Genomic DNA, 13221 nt, shown 5'->3' with positions numbered 1-13221 from the left:
TCTTTGAAGTTCATCATCAGGTCCATCTCGTGACATGCGGCCTAACTGCTCCGCTGGCCTAGAGGATTCTAAAAAAACTTACACAACATGTTACCTATATATTATGTCTAAAATGGTACAATACGGTATGACGAAGCACGAAGTTTCCGCAACTGAAAAACCATCATCGTCACATCACTAGTCGAAAGGGAAAGGGATAGCGCATTGCATTTTCAAGTTGACGAAAAGGGACGGACATACTTCGCCTCTGCTTACTGACCAGTATAAAATGAACCCCGCGGACAAGAAACATTATTCAATGAAATAATGAATTTCGCTTTCCTGTGGGATGTTATTCCATCTGTTTTGTAAGTAGAAGTCTTAGATGACTTGCCACACCATTTTACGCTGCAATATCCCATGATTTCCCAATGAATTCAATAGTTTACGATTTATTTTCTTAGACTCGTGCACACTGCTAACAGGTCGTAACCTTGGGCGCAACTGATCGGAGCGGCGCGCGAACAATCTTATATTTGACCTATACACCATACGGGCGGTGACCGCGAGTCGTCCTATAAGCTCGGTCTATAGGGGTTGGTCTGTGCTTGTAACGATACACGGCAAATGTGCTTGAAAATGGAGACCTACATGGATGGAGACATACATACTCCGAAACATGTCACCCGAGTGACTAGTGAGTTACACCGTTTTATTAGCTTAAATCTCACATCACATGTCAATATCAGCTCATAAACTCCCTCCAATTTTAGTCCCAAAACTTAACTATTAACTTCTACTATAAAATATATAAAATTTAGTGCTAACCACCATTTGTTTGTTAACCTGTTGCTATTGGTGGGAACCTATAATTGGCTTTCTGTTATCTATATACATAACTATTGTACAATTGATAGCTGTTGGTTCTCCGAATAATAAATAAATAAATAAATCACCGCCCAACATGTTTATCAACCGCCTGAGATAAGTGGTCTACAATCGACGGCCCGCGGGCCAAAGATCCTCCAAAGGCCCGGGAGAGGCAAATGCGCGAAAAGGAAGCCCTGCCGAAGGCTTGGCTACGGCCCTCGGATCCAAAAGTTTGGAGACCTCTGTGGTAGATCTATGAAGTACCTTTGAGCTGCGAGTCGTTCTGGTGTTCCGGCCGCGCGGGACACACCGGACAGTACGCGTCCGGCCCGCACGCGGTCGGCTGGTTGCCGCGCATGTACCTGGCGGAGAAAAATGGACCATTGCCATAAAACATAGCAAATTACCGTAAAAAGCACCTAAATAATTTAAAAGCAAATTAGCTCAATATGTTCTGATATGACTATTATTTGTGACGTTCTCAATCAAAAGGTACCTGCTGGTCGCTAACTAGACAAAATTTGCTTGTATCTTTACACAAATAACCTGTCAGAATAGCCTTATGGCAAGCGACAATGTGGTACCGTTTGATTGAGAACGTCATATTTGATTGTCGTACTACTAACGCAAAATCACTACACATTATAAAACAAAGTCCCCCGCCGCGTCTGTCTGTTTGTGTCTGTATGTTCGCGATAAACTCACGGCAAATATGTAACAATTATGAATCTAATACGATCATTTATATTCTTCTGCTTTCATAATAGTTACTGATTTTTAAAAAGCGTTTTCAATTAAAAGACATGTCAAGATCGCTTAGGTACCTTCTTTCTAATGCTAAAAAAACCGGGCAAGTGCGAGTCGGACTCGCGCACAAAGGGTTTCGTACCATAATGAAATAAAAACGGAAAAAAATGCAAAAAAAAAAACGGTCACCCATCCAAGTACTGACCACGCCCGACGTTGCTTAACTTTGGTCAAAAATCACGTTTGTTGTATGGGAGCCCCATTTAAATCTTTATTTTATTCTGTTTTTAGTATTTGTTGTTATAGCGGCAACAGAAATACATCATCTGTGAAAATTTCAACTGTCTAGCTATCACGGTTCGTGAGATACAGCCTGGTGACAGACAGACGGACGGACGGACGGACGGACGGACAGCGAAGTCTTAGTAATAGGGTCCCGTTTTACCTTTTGGGTACGGAACCCTAAAAAAACGAACTATAGTATGTGTATAAATGGAAGTAAAACTTACCAATGCCTAACGTGTTCTTGATGAACGGTCCCGTTCTCCACTGTGAGATGAGGAAGTAGGGCCTGTTCGTAGGCCTCGCCCTCCGCGGGCTCCACCCCCTCAACGGCGACGTGGATCCCTTCCATCAGGTCCTCGGGCTCGCTGAACTCACCCATGTCCTCCAGCTGTTACGTAAATAACAACATTTTATTGTGTGAGCGCTAGGGTGTTGCTTATTTCGTCGAAATTGAAATTTTCTATATCTCACCCCCAGGGACAGGAACCGGTTACCTTAACCGGGGTTTTTCATAGGGTTATTTTAGAGGTGTTTATAAAAACCCCTACCATAACGGTAACCGCTTAATAAGGTAACACTTTGATTCGGTAACCGTATCAGATCGAGTTAACCTCTGTTACCGGTAACCGAAATAAAAACCCAGTCTATTCAGTTACCTCATTATGAGGTTTTTGACCAGTTCAAACGATTGTAATCTTTACGCACACTTAAATTCAACCTATTATTGAATAACCGAGGTTGGCATGGGCGGTCTAAGCACAAACAAGTTTTTTTGCCTTTCCTTTGTTTATCTTTATACCTACCTGTGTGGTGTGTTCTTATTATAAATATTATTATATTATAACTAAAATAGTTAAAATAAATAAATTAAATAAGTTTAATAAATTAAATAAATTAACTTAAATTAAATGAATTAAATAAATTAAATAAATTAAATAAATTAAGTAAATTAAATAAATTAAATAAATTAAATAAATTAAATAAATTAAATAAATTAAATAAATTAAATAAATTAAATAAATTAAATAAATTAAATAAATTAAATAAATTAAATAAATTAAATAAATTAAATAAATTAAATAAATTAAATAAATTAAATAAATTAAATAAATTAAATAAATTAAATAAATTAAATAAATTAAATAAATTAAATAAATTAAATACATTAAATACATTAAATAAATTAAATAAATTAAATAAATTAAATAATTAAATAAATTAAATAAATAAATAAATAAATATATAAATAAATAAATAAATTAATTAATTAAACAAATTAATTAAATGAAACAATTAAAACTAATAAAATAAATAAAATAAATGAAATAAATTAATTAAATTCAAAAAATAAATAAATTCAATAAATTAAATAAATAAATTAAATTAAATAAATTTAATAAATAAAGTCAATAAAATCAACAAAATATAAATAAAGTAAATAAAATAAAAAATTTTTTAGTATTTTTTTTTAGTTCTGACGGCACATCACTAAAACTACTTTAATGTAGCAAACCAGTAAGCAGCCGATAATAAAGGTTACCATAACTGAATGAAAACCTGTTAAAAACCCTTAACAAAAACCCTATCGCGATGGGGTTTTGAGATTAACTCGGTTAAAGGTTAGGGTTACCGTTTCAATAAGGTTACCATTACAATCAGGTAACAGTATGATAGGGTTACCGAATGATAAGGTAACCGAATCGATTGGGTTACCGAATTGATAGGATTAAGCGTAAAGAGGGGTTTTCCGGTCCTTGCTCACCCCCTTAAATTGTTCTCTTTCACTAAAAAACAAATGTGGAATTATTTCAGAATTTTTAATTTCGTTTTAGGGGTCGCTACCGAAATTAGAAAATTTGGATCCTTCATACATGATGTTTTTTTTTTTTTTAGTGAGACTGTGAGTCAAAGTATATGGAAGCTATTTATATGTAATTCAATACTAGGTATAGTTAATATATATTTTTAAATATTTTTAGAGCACCGTACAAAACTTTGTTCACGGTGCTCTTATGGGATCACTTCGGTCTTGCAAATCGGTTAAATGCGTTTTTCTCAAAGATCGTTTGATGTAGGTACCTAAAATTTGGAATAGTTATGGCAAGTACCATCACTAACACTGTGAATAAGTCAAAACTGCTTATTTCTGATTTTAGGGGGAAATTTAGGGGGTTGAGAGGGGTAGCTTGTTTTTTTTTATTTGTAAGAATCGTGTGGGGTACCATTAGAAAGCTTGCAAAAAATTGAGTCGATGGACTGATTTTGACTTCATTTTAGAGTGCAATAGTTTCGATAAAAAATGCATTTAAAGTTGCAAGTTTTCATACAAAAATTTTCACCTCTGTCCTGGCGATTTTCGCGAAAACTATTGCTAACAGGCAGCTGACCAGTCAACACCCAACTTAAAGAAGCATGGAGACGGCGGGAAAATTATCAGCTTAACTTTATCTTTATTAGTTTTTCAACTGCAGCCTGATCTTTGGTTGCTTAGGGCTAGCCAACTGATGCTTACACTGGTCATTTCATATTAGGAAGTAGTTTTAGCGAGAAAGATCCTTAGTTAAAACTTTGGCATTGAAATTTATGACTTATGTCTTTGATACAAAGTTTAATTCTGCTTGCTTATTTTTGTGGGATATTTTTTTTTCTGAATAGCCTACTATAAGTATGAGAGAGATCTACAAAATACAACCTTATTATATTGCAAATAAGTTTAAATTTCGAACAGGCTTTCCAACCAATTGACTATCTCAATGTGCCCAGTAAGAATCATATTTATTATTGCAGAGTATCTGAAAAAATTCAAATTAAGAATTCCGTTCTTCACTGTCGTTGTGTTTTTTTTTTTCACAATAGAGCACATAGAGTTAGTAAGGCGTATAGAGAAAGGGAACGGTGCTCTGAACACCGTAGTCTTGACTTCGTGCTTGGCCAATTATTTATTCCTGTTTTAGGAGTGCGCACTGCAGAATCAATATTTAGAACGCCTAAAACACGCAAAATAAGCTTTAAAAAAATAGTGGTAATATTTTATGTTAAACTGCACATCCCTCTCCCCACCCTGACCCGTTGTCTCATAAAAAATAATACGAGAAAAAAAAACAAAAAAAAAATCTTGTATGGAGGGTCCAAATTTTCAAAATTCGGTAGCAACCCCTAAAACGTAAGTAATTGAATATTCTGAAAAAAATCCACATTTGTTTTTTAGTCAAATAGAACAATTTAAGGGGGTGAGACATAGAAAATTTCAATTTCGACGAAATAAGCAACACCCTAGTGAGCGCTATGACACTAGCGATTTGCGAGCGAGTTGAAAGCGAGCGCGCAACGTGTTCGCCACGAGTGTGCAACGAGTTCGCCGCGAGCGCGCAGCGAGTTCGCCACGAGTGTACAACGAGTTCGCCGCGAGCGCGCAGCGAGTTCGCCACGAGTGCGCAACGAGTTCGCCGCGAGCGTGCAACGATTCCAGCTCCAATCCCATTATGTTAATAGGCAGCGAAGGCGTACATTTTACATTATAAAAAAATACATTTACTTTTTGTACAAAAACTAGGCCATTCAGTTAGTTTATTTGTAGTTAACAGATAGTACAGGAGCATTCCATGAAATTGTCTACCGTTTGTCCCGTACAAACGCGATTTTTCTGAAGATTTGCAGGTATAAGAGTTTCCTTTTCTATGACAAATGGTCAAAAATATGCACAGAAAAATAATCGCACAGGAAATAAAATTCGTTTGTATGGGACAGCCCGTGGAATGGTCCTACAGAATATTCGCTAAAAACCGACATCAAATTCATAGCGCAAGTTAGAATATTACAAAAGTTACACAAGTGTACCTGTTTTTTATTTAATTTATAGTAATTTATGGTAATTTATTTTTATTGCAATTGTAATTAATTTTATCCCCCATATAATATTGTAATTTAATCCATCTTAATTAAGTACCTGTCTGCATGTTAAGGGGCCCACTGATTAACAGTCCGCCGGACGGTATCGGCCTGTCAGTTGTTCGGAACTGTCAAAATTTTGTTCTAACTGACAGGCCGATACCGTCCGGCGGACTGTTAATCAGTGGGCCCCTTTAGACATAAGTAACACAACACCGATTAGTACGTAAGGTTTAACTGTTAGTGCTAATTGTAAAATAAAATAAACAAATAAACAAGTCCAAACAAGACCCATTTTTATATGCGTCTTAGTTCCAAATAATCATTCGGTCGCACTTTCTAAATTAGCCATTACTTGTCCAATTATTGGTCATATCCATATATTGGTTACACATTATTACCTAAGCCTTTATGCCTATAAGGCAGAGGGAATATATTTCCCACATGATTTTGAACTGTGTTTCAAAGTGATAGGGTTCAATTTTGCATAATTTCTGACACCCTTGTGGATTATAAAGAGTTAACGCGATTAAGTCCCGTGTTATAGTTGATATTGGTCATATTGTCAAAGTCAAAGACGAAAGAAACATAATGCACGGTAATTTGCCTTACCTTCCCATGTACTTCCTTAATATGCGCCTCACACTGCTTCTGTTTCCTAAAAGTCTTATTGCACTTCATACAATTATACATCTCCAACTTATCCAGAGTATCATACAAGTCCGCTTTCTCCACTTCGTTACTCGGCACCTCTTTATCCATACTTGCCATGGAATATTGGAGCTTATTACTAGAGTATTGGAGCGTCTTGTCGCTTGATGTGTACAGGATGTGTTTGTCCATCGTTTGGTACATAGTTTTCGGGACGGTGTTTTCTAAAGATAGTTCGACTATTGAGTCTGGTAGGTTGGCCACATTGTCCTCTATGCACGTGTTGGTCATCTAAAACAGAAAAAAATATCATAACGGTGGTCAGTCAGTGTAGATTCTAAAAAAACAGGAATTTAATACATTAAGAGGGAAGAATAGCCCCTGACATTAGGTAATTTTTTGATGAAATTTCCATTTTGGGAGAAAACGGTTTCCACTAACTAAATATTGATCACTTTGATTTTGATGTCGACCACTTCTGCATTAATATATTCTAGGTTTATAGGTTTCGAATCACTTAAAAAAATATTTATATAAAAAAAAATATTGCACATTTCGAAACAAGGAAAACTAACTAACCAACTAGCGACCCGCCCCGGCTTCGCACGGGTTACACAAAACGTTAACAAAATGTACACCTAAAACTTCCTCAAGAATCACTCTATTGATAGGTGAAAACTGCATGTAAATCCCTTCAGTAGTTTTTGAGTTTATCGCGAACATGCATACACATAAACGGACAGACGCGGCGGGGGACTTTGTTTTATAACGGCTGATTTAGACGGCGCGCCAACTCGCATGCGATTTTAGCTACATTGCGGACTGTTGGTTACGTCCAATTCAACCGACCGATCAAAACCCGCAATGTAATGAAACTCGCATGCGAGTTCTCGCATCGTCTAAATGAGCCCTAACCCCTTACTGCATACGAAGCTATATATGGCGGATATGATATTTAACTCTATTGACAGATATTAAAGTTCAAACAAATATTTATTTATTACATGGAGTAAGGGGCTAAGGTGTAGTGATAATTCCTCTTGTTTCGTACCTTATCTATTCCTAAGTCAGACACAGGGTTCTCGATAATGATGGTGGCGTGTGGTTCATAATGCTGCTTGAGATGCTGGTAGAACTTCAGCTGTTCTTCGCCGTAGTACTCGCCGCATATGCAGCATATTAGCACTGGCCGAACCTGTTATCACAAAATTAATTAAATAAGTGAGTAGTTGTAATAACAATTAGAATATATTAAGTTTTTGGCAAAAATTTCATTTTTGGTACAAGCTTTTATCGCTGACTGTACTTTTCTTTCCACATGCAACTATAGTTCGTTTTTTTTAGCATTAGAAATAAGGTAAACAATCTTGATGTGTCTTTTAATTGAAAAACACATATTAAAATAAGTTACGGCAAATATGTACATAATAATTATGAATCTAATACGATTATTTATATTCTTCTGCTTTCATAAGTAATAGTTACTGATTTTTAAAAAGCGTTTTTCAATTAAAAGACACATCAAGATTGTTTATCTTATTTCTAATGCTAAAAAAAACGAACTATAATACTCATCGAGACAATTATAAAAACCCCAAACACAATTAGGTTGGGTTGTTTCATCTCACAGCACCTATGGCTCCTGTCTCCATCAGGAAAGCATCGTGAGGAAACCGGACTAAACCTAATAAGGCCTAGTTTCCCCTCTGGGTTGGAAGGCCAGATGGCAGTCGCTTTCGTAAAAAGTAGTGTCTACGTCAAATCATGGGATTAGTTGTCAAGCGTACCCCAGGCTTCCATGAGCCGTGGCAAAATGTGGCGTGGTGGTTGTTTTCTATGTATTCTCTATGTATTATTGTCTATGTATTTATTATATTAGGTATACACCAAGAAATGTAATCGGTGATCAGGAACCAATTTTTCTAATTCAGTCATCGATGGCGATCACATTTAACTATGGAACCAACCTCGAAATCCCAAAAAAAAATTGCCTGTTTCATACAGTAGGGCTGGTCCGATGTTGATATTTTCTATGAGAGAGTTAATTTTTTTTTCACGATTTCGCAGTTGGTTTCATAGTTAAATGTGATCGCCATCGATAACTGAATAAAAAAAATTGGTTCCTGATCACCGATTAAAAATCATCGTGTATATATCGTTGCCTGAGTACCCATAACACAAGCCTTCTTGAGCTTACCGTGGAACTTAGTCAATTTGTGTAAAATGTCCTATAATATTTATTTATTTATTTAAAATGCCGGGATAACGCGAGGAAAATGTTACCTCGTGCGTGATATTGTGTGCGTCATCAGCGAGATGTGTTTGGTGCTGCACTTGAGTCACATAGTTGTCCGGGAGTATTTCCTCCTGTTGCACTTCGTCGTTGCAGCTGATTACTACTATGTCCTGCGAAAATAGTAATAATTAGGTGTTTAGAGCATGTACGGGAATTAAAAGAAAGGGTAAGTCCCCGAATATCAATTTCAATATACAGGGTGTCCCTAGCCATTGGACAAAGCCGAAATGTACATATGCATTAGGGTATTTAGAACCAGTATACAAAGTATCATAACAATCGGTGTAGCGGTTACGAAGAAATTAACAAATTACGATTTTTTTACTTTGGACCTGTATGTGTTAGTAGCTCCTGAGGTAATAAATAGTATGAAACCTTCTTCGACCGTTTTGATTATCTTTTTTATTTATGACATTAATAAGATTATGACTTTTGACAAATGTCATCATTGCCGCACATTTTCAAACAAATTGTCAAGTCAAAAGCACTGCCAATGATTAATACAGTATGTTTCTTTTTGTTGTCGATTATTGGAAATAACTTTTGTTTGATAATTTATTTTTAATCTTTTGTTCTAATTAAAAGAATATTACCGTTAGAGCATTTCTGAGAAGTAACCCTACGTGGGATTTCAGGTTTGTCCAATGGCTAAGGTCACCCTGTATTTATTTTAGACTGCATCTACTTATTCTTATATCGTTTACTTTTACCAGACGTTTTGAACGTGACATTACGTTCTCTCGTTCTCTTTCGTTCGTGACTGCCTATGACCACGAACGTAATGTCAAGTTCGAAACGTCAGGTCAAAAAAATAAATAAAAGTAATTAATAAGTCCCGTGTCAGTTGAAATTAGTCAAAATTGTGCTAGTATAGCCTGTCAAACAAGGTCTTGGCAGTAGAAAAAGGCGCGAAATTCAAATTTTATATGGGACCCTTTGCACCTAATTTTTTTTTTAGTTGCCGTTATTTTCTACTGACGGAAATGGTTTGACAGACTATAATAATCAAAACACTGACCTGCTGCGGGGTGGTGTTGCCGGTATTCCGTTTCAGTTTCCGGGATATGCGCTTCTTGTGCGGCAGGCTCTTTTTGCTGGGCTGCCGGTTCTGGCCCGGCGACGCATCTGACAACTCCAGGACTTGGCCTTCGGAGTCTAGCACGCTGTTGGTCTGTGGACATTTGTGGGACTATTATAGCAGTAGTGACTTTATAGTAAAGAATTATCTAAGAAAACAATCTTGCATCGAGTTTGACAAGAAAACTGGCACTATACCTATGTAGTATATAGCATAGTGTAATAAAACATGGTCTTCTCTTCCCAGAGTGACAGAAGCCTACGTCATAATAACATTGCCACTTTATATAGCGCTATCGCATATTATCATATAGCGCTGTCGCATGATGACGTAGGCTTGTGTCAGTCACGTGGTCGGAAGAGAGTACCAGGCGGAGTATATTATCATCATCATCATCATCTCAGCCATAAGACGTCCACTGCTGAACATAGGCCTCCCCCATTGGGGGGTGTATGCCATAATCGCCACGCTTGGCAGGCGGGTTGGCGATCGCAGTCGAGTACACCGAATTTGAGGGACGCTGCTGCCCGTCCACCGATGGTCTTGGACGTAGTTTAAGGACATACCCGGGTCATTATTATACCATGGTATATAGTACTCACCTGTAACTTAAAGTCTAATATTGATTAATGATGCATAACTTGTATAAATTTTGTATTATATTATCTGTTCATACATTTAATTGGGGTAATTTATAATTTACTAGCGACCCGCCCCGGCTTCGCACGGGTTACACAAAATCTTAACAAATTATGACACCTAACCCTTCCTAAACAATTAATCTCTCTATTGATAGGTAATAACCGATAATGGCCACTCGGTAAAGAGTGTACCGACAAAGGTCCAGTTCCCAGTTCGACATACCTTCATGTTGTTCTTGGATTTGTTGAACCAGTCAGTGTCGGAGCACCGCTTCATCTCCTGCAGCGGTGGTAAAGGCGGCAGCGATGGCATTTGCACAACTATCGAGTCACCCTGCTGGTCCTGAACGTGACAGAGACATATTGATGTAAACATTATAAGTAATACGATATAAATTCGCAGACCACCGGGTTTAGAACCACTGATCTAAGCTTAGAATAAATTTAAAAGTGTAAAAATTACTGCATTGTGTGAGACTTGAACTCATGGTCTTTGGATCGATACTCAAGCGCTCTGCCAATTGAGCCACGAAGACCTCATCCATAGCCAGCGAATCTTTCCAACATATGGATCTAGGGCAGCGGTCGGCAACCTTTTAGCAGCCAAGGGCCACATAGTAGCTAACGAAGTTGACGCGGGCCGCACTTTGGTAATATTTGTGAGTTTAGCAGACATTTGTCTCAATATTACACACAAAATAGCCAGGGAGGCTCGCCGGCCGCAAGCGAGAGGTTCTGCGGCCCGCGGGCCGCTTGTTGCCGACCGCTGGTCTAGGGGACCCTAATTCCCGTGACCCGTGAGTTCAAGTCTCACCCAAAGCAGCTAAATTTTCCACTTTTAAATTTATTCTAAGTTTAATAGCATCGTGCGCAGACGTTTCTGCTTGTTCAAAATTAAACCATTGATTTAGTCTATGAAATATATTGCTGTAGAACTGTAGATGTCAAAGAAACGGAACTTGTAAAGGTAATTATTTTATAGTTAGGTATACAAGTTTTTACAAAAGAGTTATCATTAGTATAAAAGCCAATAAAAGGACTAACAAAAAATCATCCTTGGAATGTTACAGCTATAAGTCAATGTAGCTGTAAGGCCCCGTAATTTTATTACCACAAGACATATGGCGCCATCGATTTCAGCTGTCAAATTCGAAGGTACGATTTTTTTTTAGAATTTACACATATTATACAATCAATGCCTTTACAAATGGTGAAGCGCTGGTGGCCTAGCGGTAAGAGCGTGCGACTTGCAATCCGGAGGTCGCGGGTTCAAACCCTGGCTCGTACCAATGAGTTTTTCGGAGCTTATGTACGAAATATCATTTGATATTTACCAGTCGCTTTTCGGTGAAGGAAAACGTCGTGAGGAAACCGGACTAATTCCAATAAGGCCTAGTTTCCCCTCTGGGTTGGAAGGTGAGATGGCAGTCGCTTTCGTAAAAACTAGTGCCTACGTCAATTCTTGGGATTCGTTGTCAAGCGGACCCCACGCTCCCATAAGCCGTGGCAAAATGCCGGGATAACGCGAGGAAGAAGAGAATGCCTTTACAAATGCGTATAATAATATTAGACTCACCAAAGTTTGCGCGTTGAAAAGCCTTAATTGGCCGTCTAACATAACTGAGGACTCCACATCGCCCCTCACTGAGGTTAGCTGAAAATAAATATCATTGGAATTCATCAAAACATATGATCCAGTGATCATAAATTATGTCAGGGTTGTGTTGTTATACAAGATGACAAGTGTGATGTGAGCTACAGTACAATCTCGGAAAGTATATTAAAAAAGGAAATTATACACTTATTGGATAACTATCACTGGTATATTTTTTATTGTACAGGGTGTCCCATAAGTGACACGACACAGTGACACTGGAGGTAGACCAGGCCAAGAGGACCCAAACCAACTTAACATGACCCCAGTAAAAGTGGCACGGTTTTCAAGTTATTGCCAAATTAAGGTTTTTCATGAATTTTGACCGTTTTTAACATTGTTAGTGCCAGTGTGCACTCGGAAAGGTCTCGAAGTTAGTTTTTTTTATGTGTACGGCATCATGAATAGTTGATTAAGATAACAGAAGAGGTATTTTATCGATAAACATTGTAAAATGCAAAAAATACCGGTTTAATCTTGAATTAAATTCACAGCGAAACATTAATTACGACTTTGACCACCTGTCGTGAAAAAAAAATACTAGAAAAGTAATGAGCAAATAACGTCAAGCTATTAAGCATGTTATGCAGATTCAAAAATGGTATCATACATGTACCTTTCCGTAATAAAATAAGAATTATAATCATCTTTCGAATGCCTCATAAAAATTAGGTTAAAACTAGGAAATCTGCAATCCGTTGCTACTTAGTAAAAATAACGATTTAATGTTAAGATATCTCATTCTGGATACAGAAATAAAAAATCGCCCATTTAGTATTTGCCGAATGCCTAAAAGAAAGAGATGGAAAATGCTTATCTCCCTTTTTAGGGGTATCATTGAGTTGATAAAGGTTCAAAGAAAATAAAATTCAGGTTGAAGTTTATTTGATTTACGAGGGGTGTTCAAAATATTCTCGGTATGAGAATGAAAACAAACAAGTACGAAAAGTTTGATATTTTTATTTTTCAATATACTCCCCCCCTATGTTCATACACTTAAGAGATCGATCAATTATTTTTTTTAATCCCTCATAAAAATATTTTTTATCTTTGGTGTAAAAATGCTCCTCCACTGCCGCCTTCAATGCTTCATCGTCAGAAAATTTATTTCCACGCAGATCCTTTTTAAGAT

General features: G+C 37.1%; 1 protein-coding gene and 1 long non-coding RNA gene across 2 annotated transcripts in view; both read right to left on the bottom strand.

Moving 5' to 3' along the window:
- Window positions 1–13221, bottom strand: part of LOC134806465 (uncharacterized) — a 320640-nt gene that overhangs the window by 196062 nt on the left and 111357 nt on the right. The window lies entirely within an intron of this gene.
- The window catches only part of LOC134806452 (uncharacterized), a 31166-nt gene that overhangs the window by 12748 nt on the left and 5197 nt on the right, over window positions 1–13221 (bottom strand). The window contains exons 4-11 of the mRNA XM_063779733.1: window positions 12012–12089; window positions 10659–10778; window positions 9735–9887; window positions 8704–8826; window positions 7472–7615; window positions 6382–6711; window positions 2106–2269; window positions 1114–1211 (exon numbers count right to left, since the gene is read on the bottom strand). Coding sequence (XP_063635803.1) covers window positions 1114–1211; window positions 2106–2269; window positions 6382–6711; window positions 7472–7615; window positions 8704–8826; window positions 9735–9887; window positions 10659–10778; window positions 12012–12089 — 1210 coding nt within the window. The remainder of the gene's footprint in view (window positions 1–1113; window positions 1212–2105; window positions 2270–6381; window positions 6712–7471; window positions 7616–8703; window positions 8827–9734; window positions 9888–10658; window positions 10779–12011; window positions 12090–13221) is intronic.

This window comes from Cydia splendana, chromosome 3 (assembly GCF_910591565.1).
Source record: "Cydia splendana chromosome 3, ilCydSple1.2, whole genome shotgun sequence".
NCBI lineage: Eukaryota > Metazoa > Arthropoda > Insecta > Lepidoptera > Tortricidae > Cydia > Cydia splendana.
This window is presented reverse-complemented; position numbering and strand designations above follow the sequence as displayed.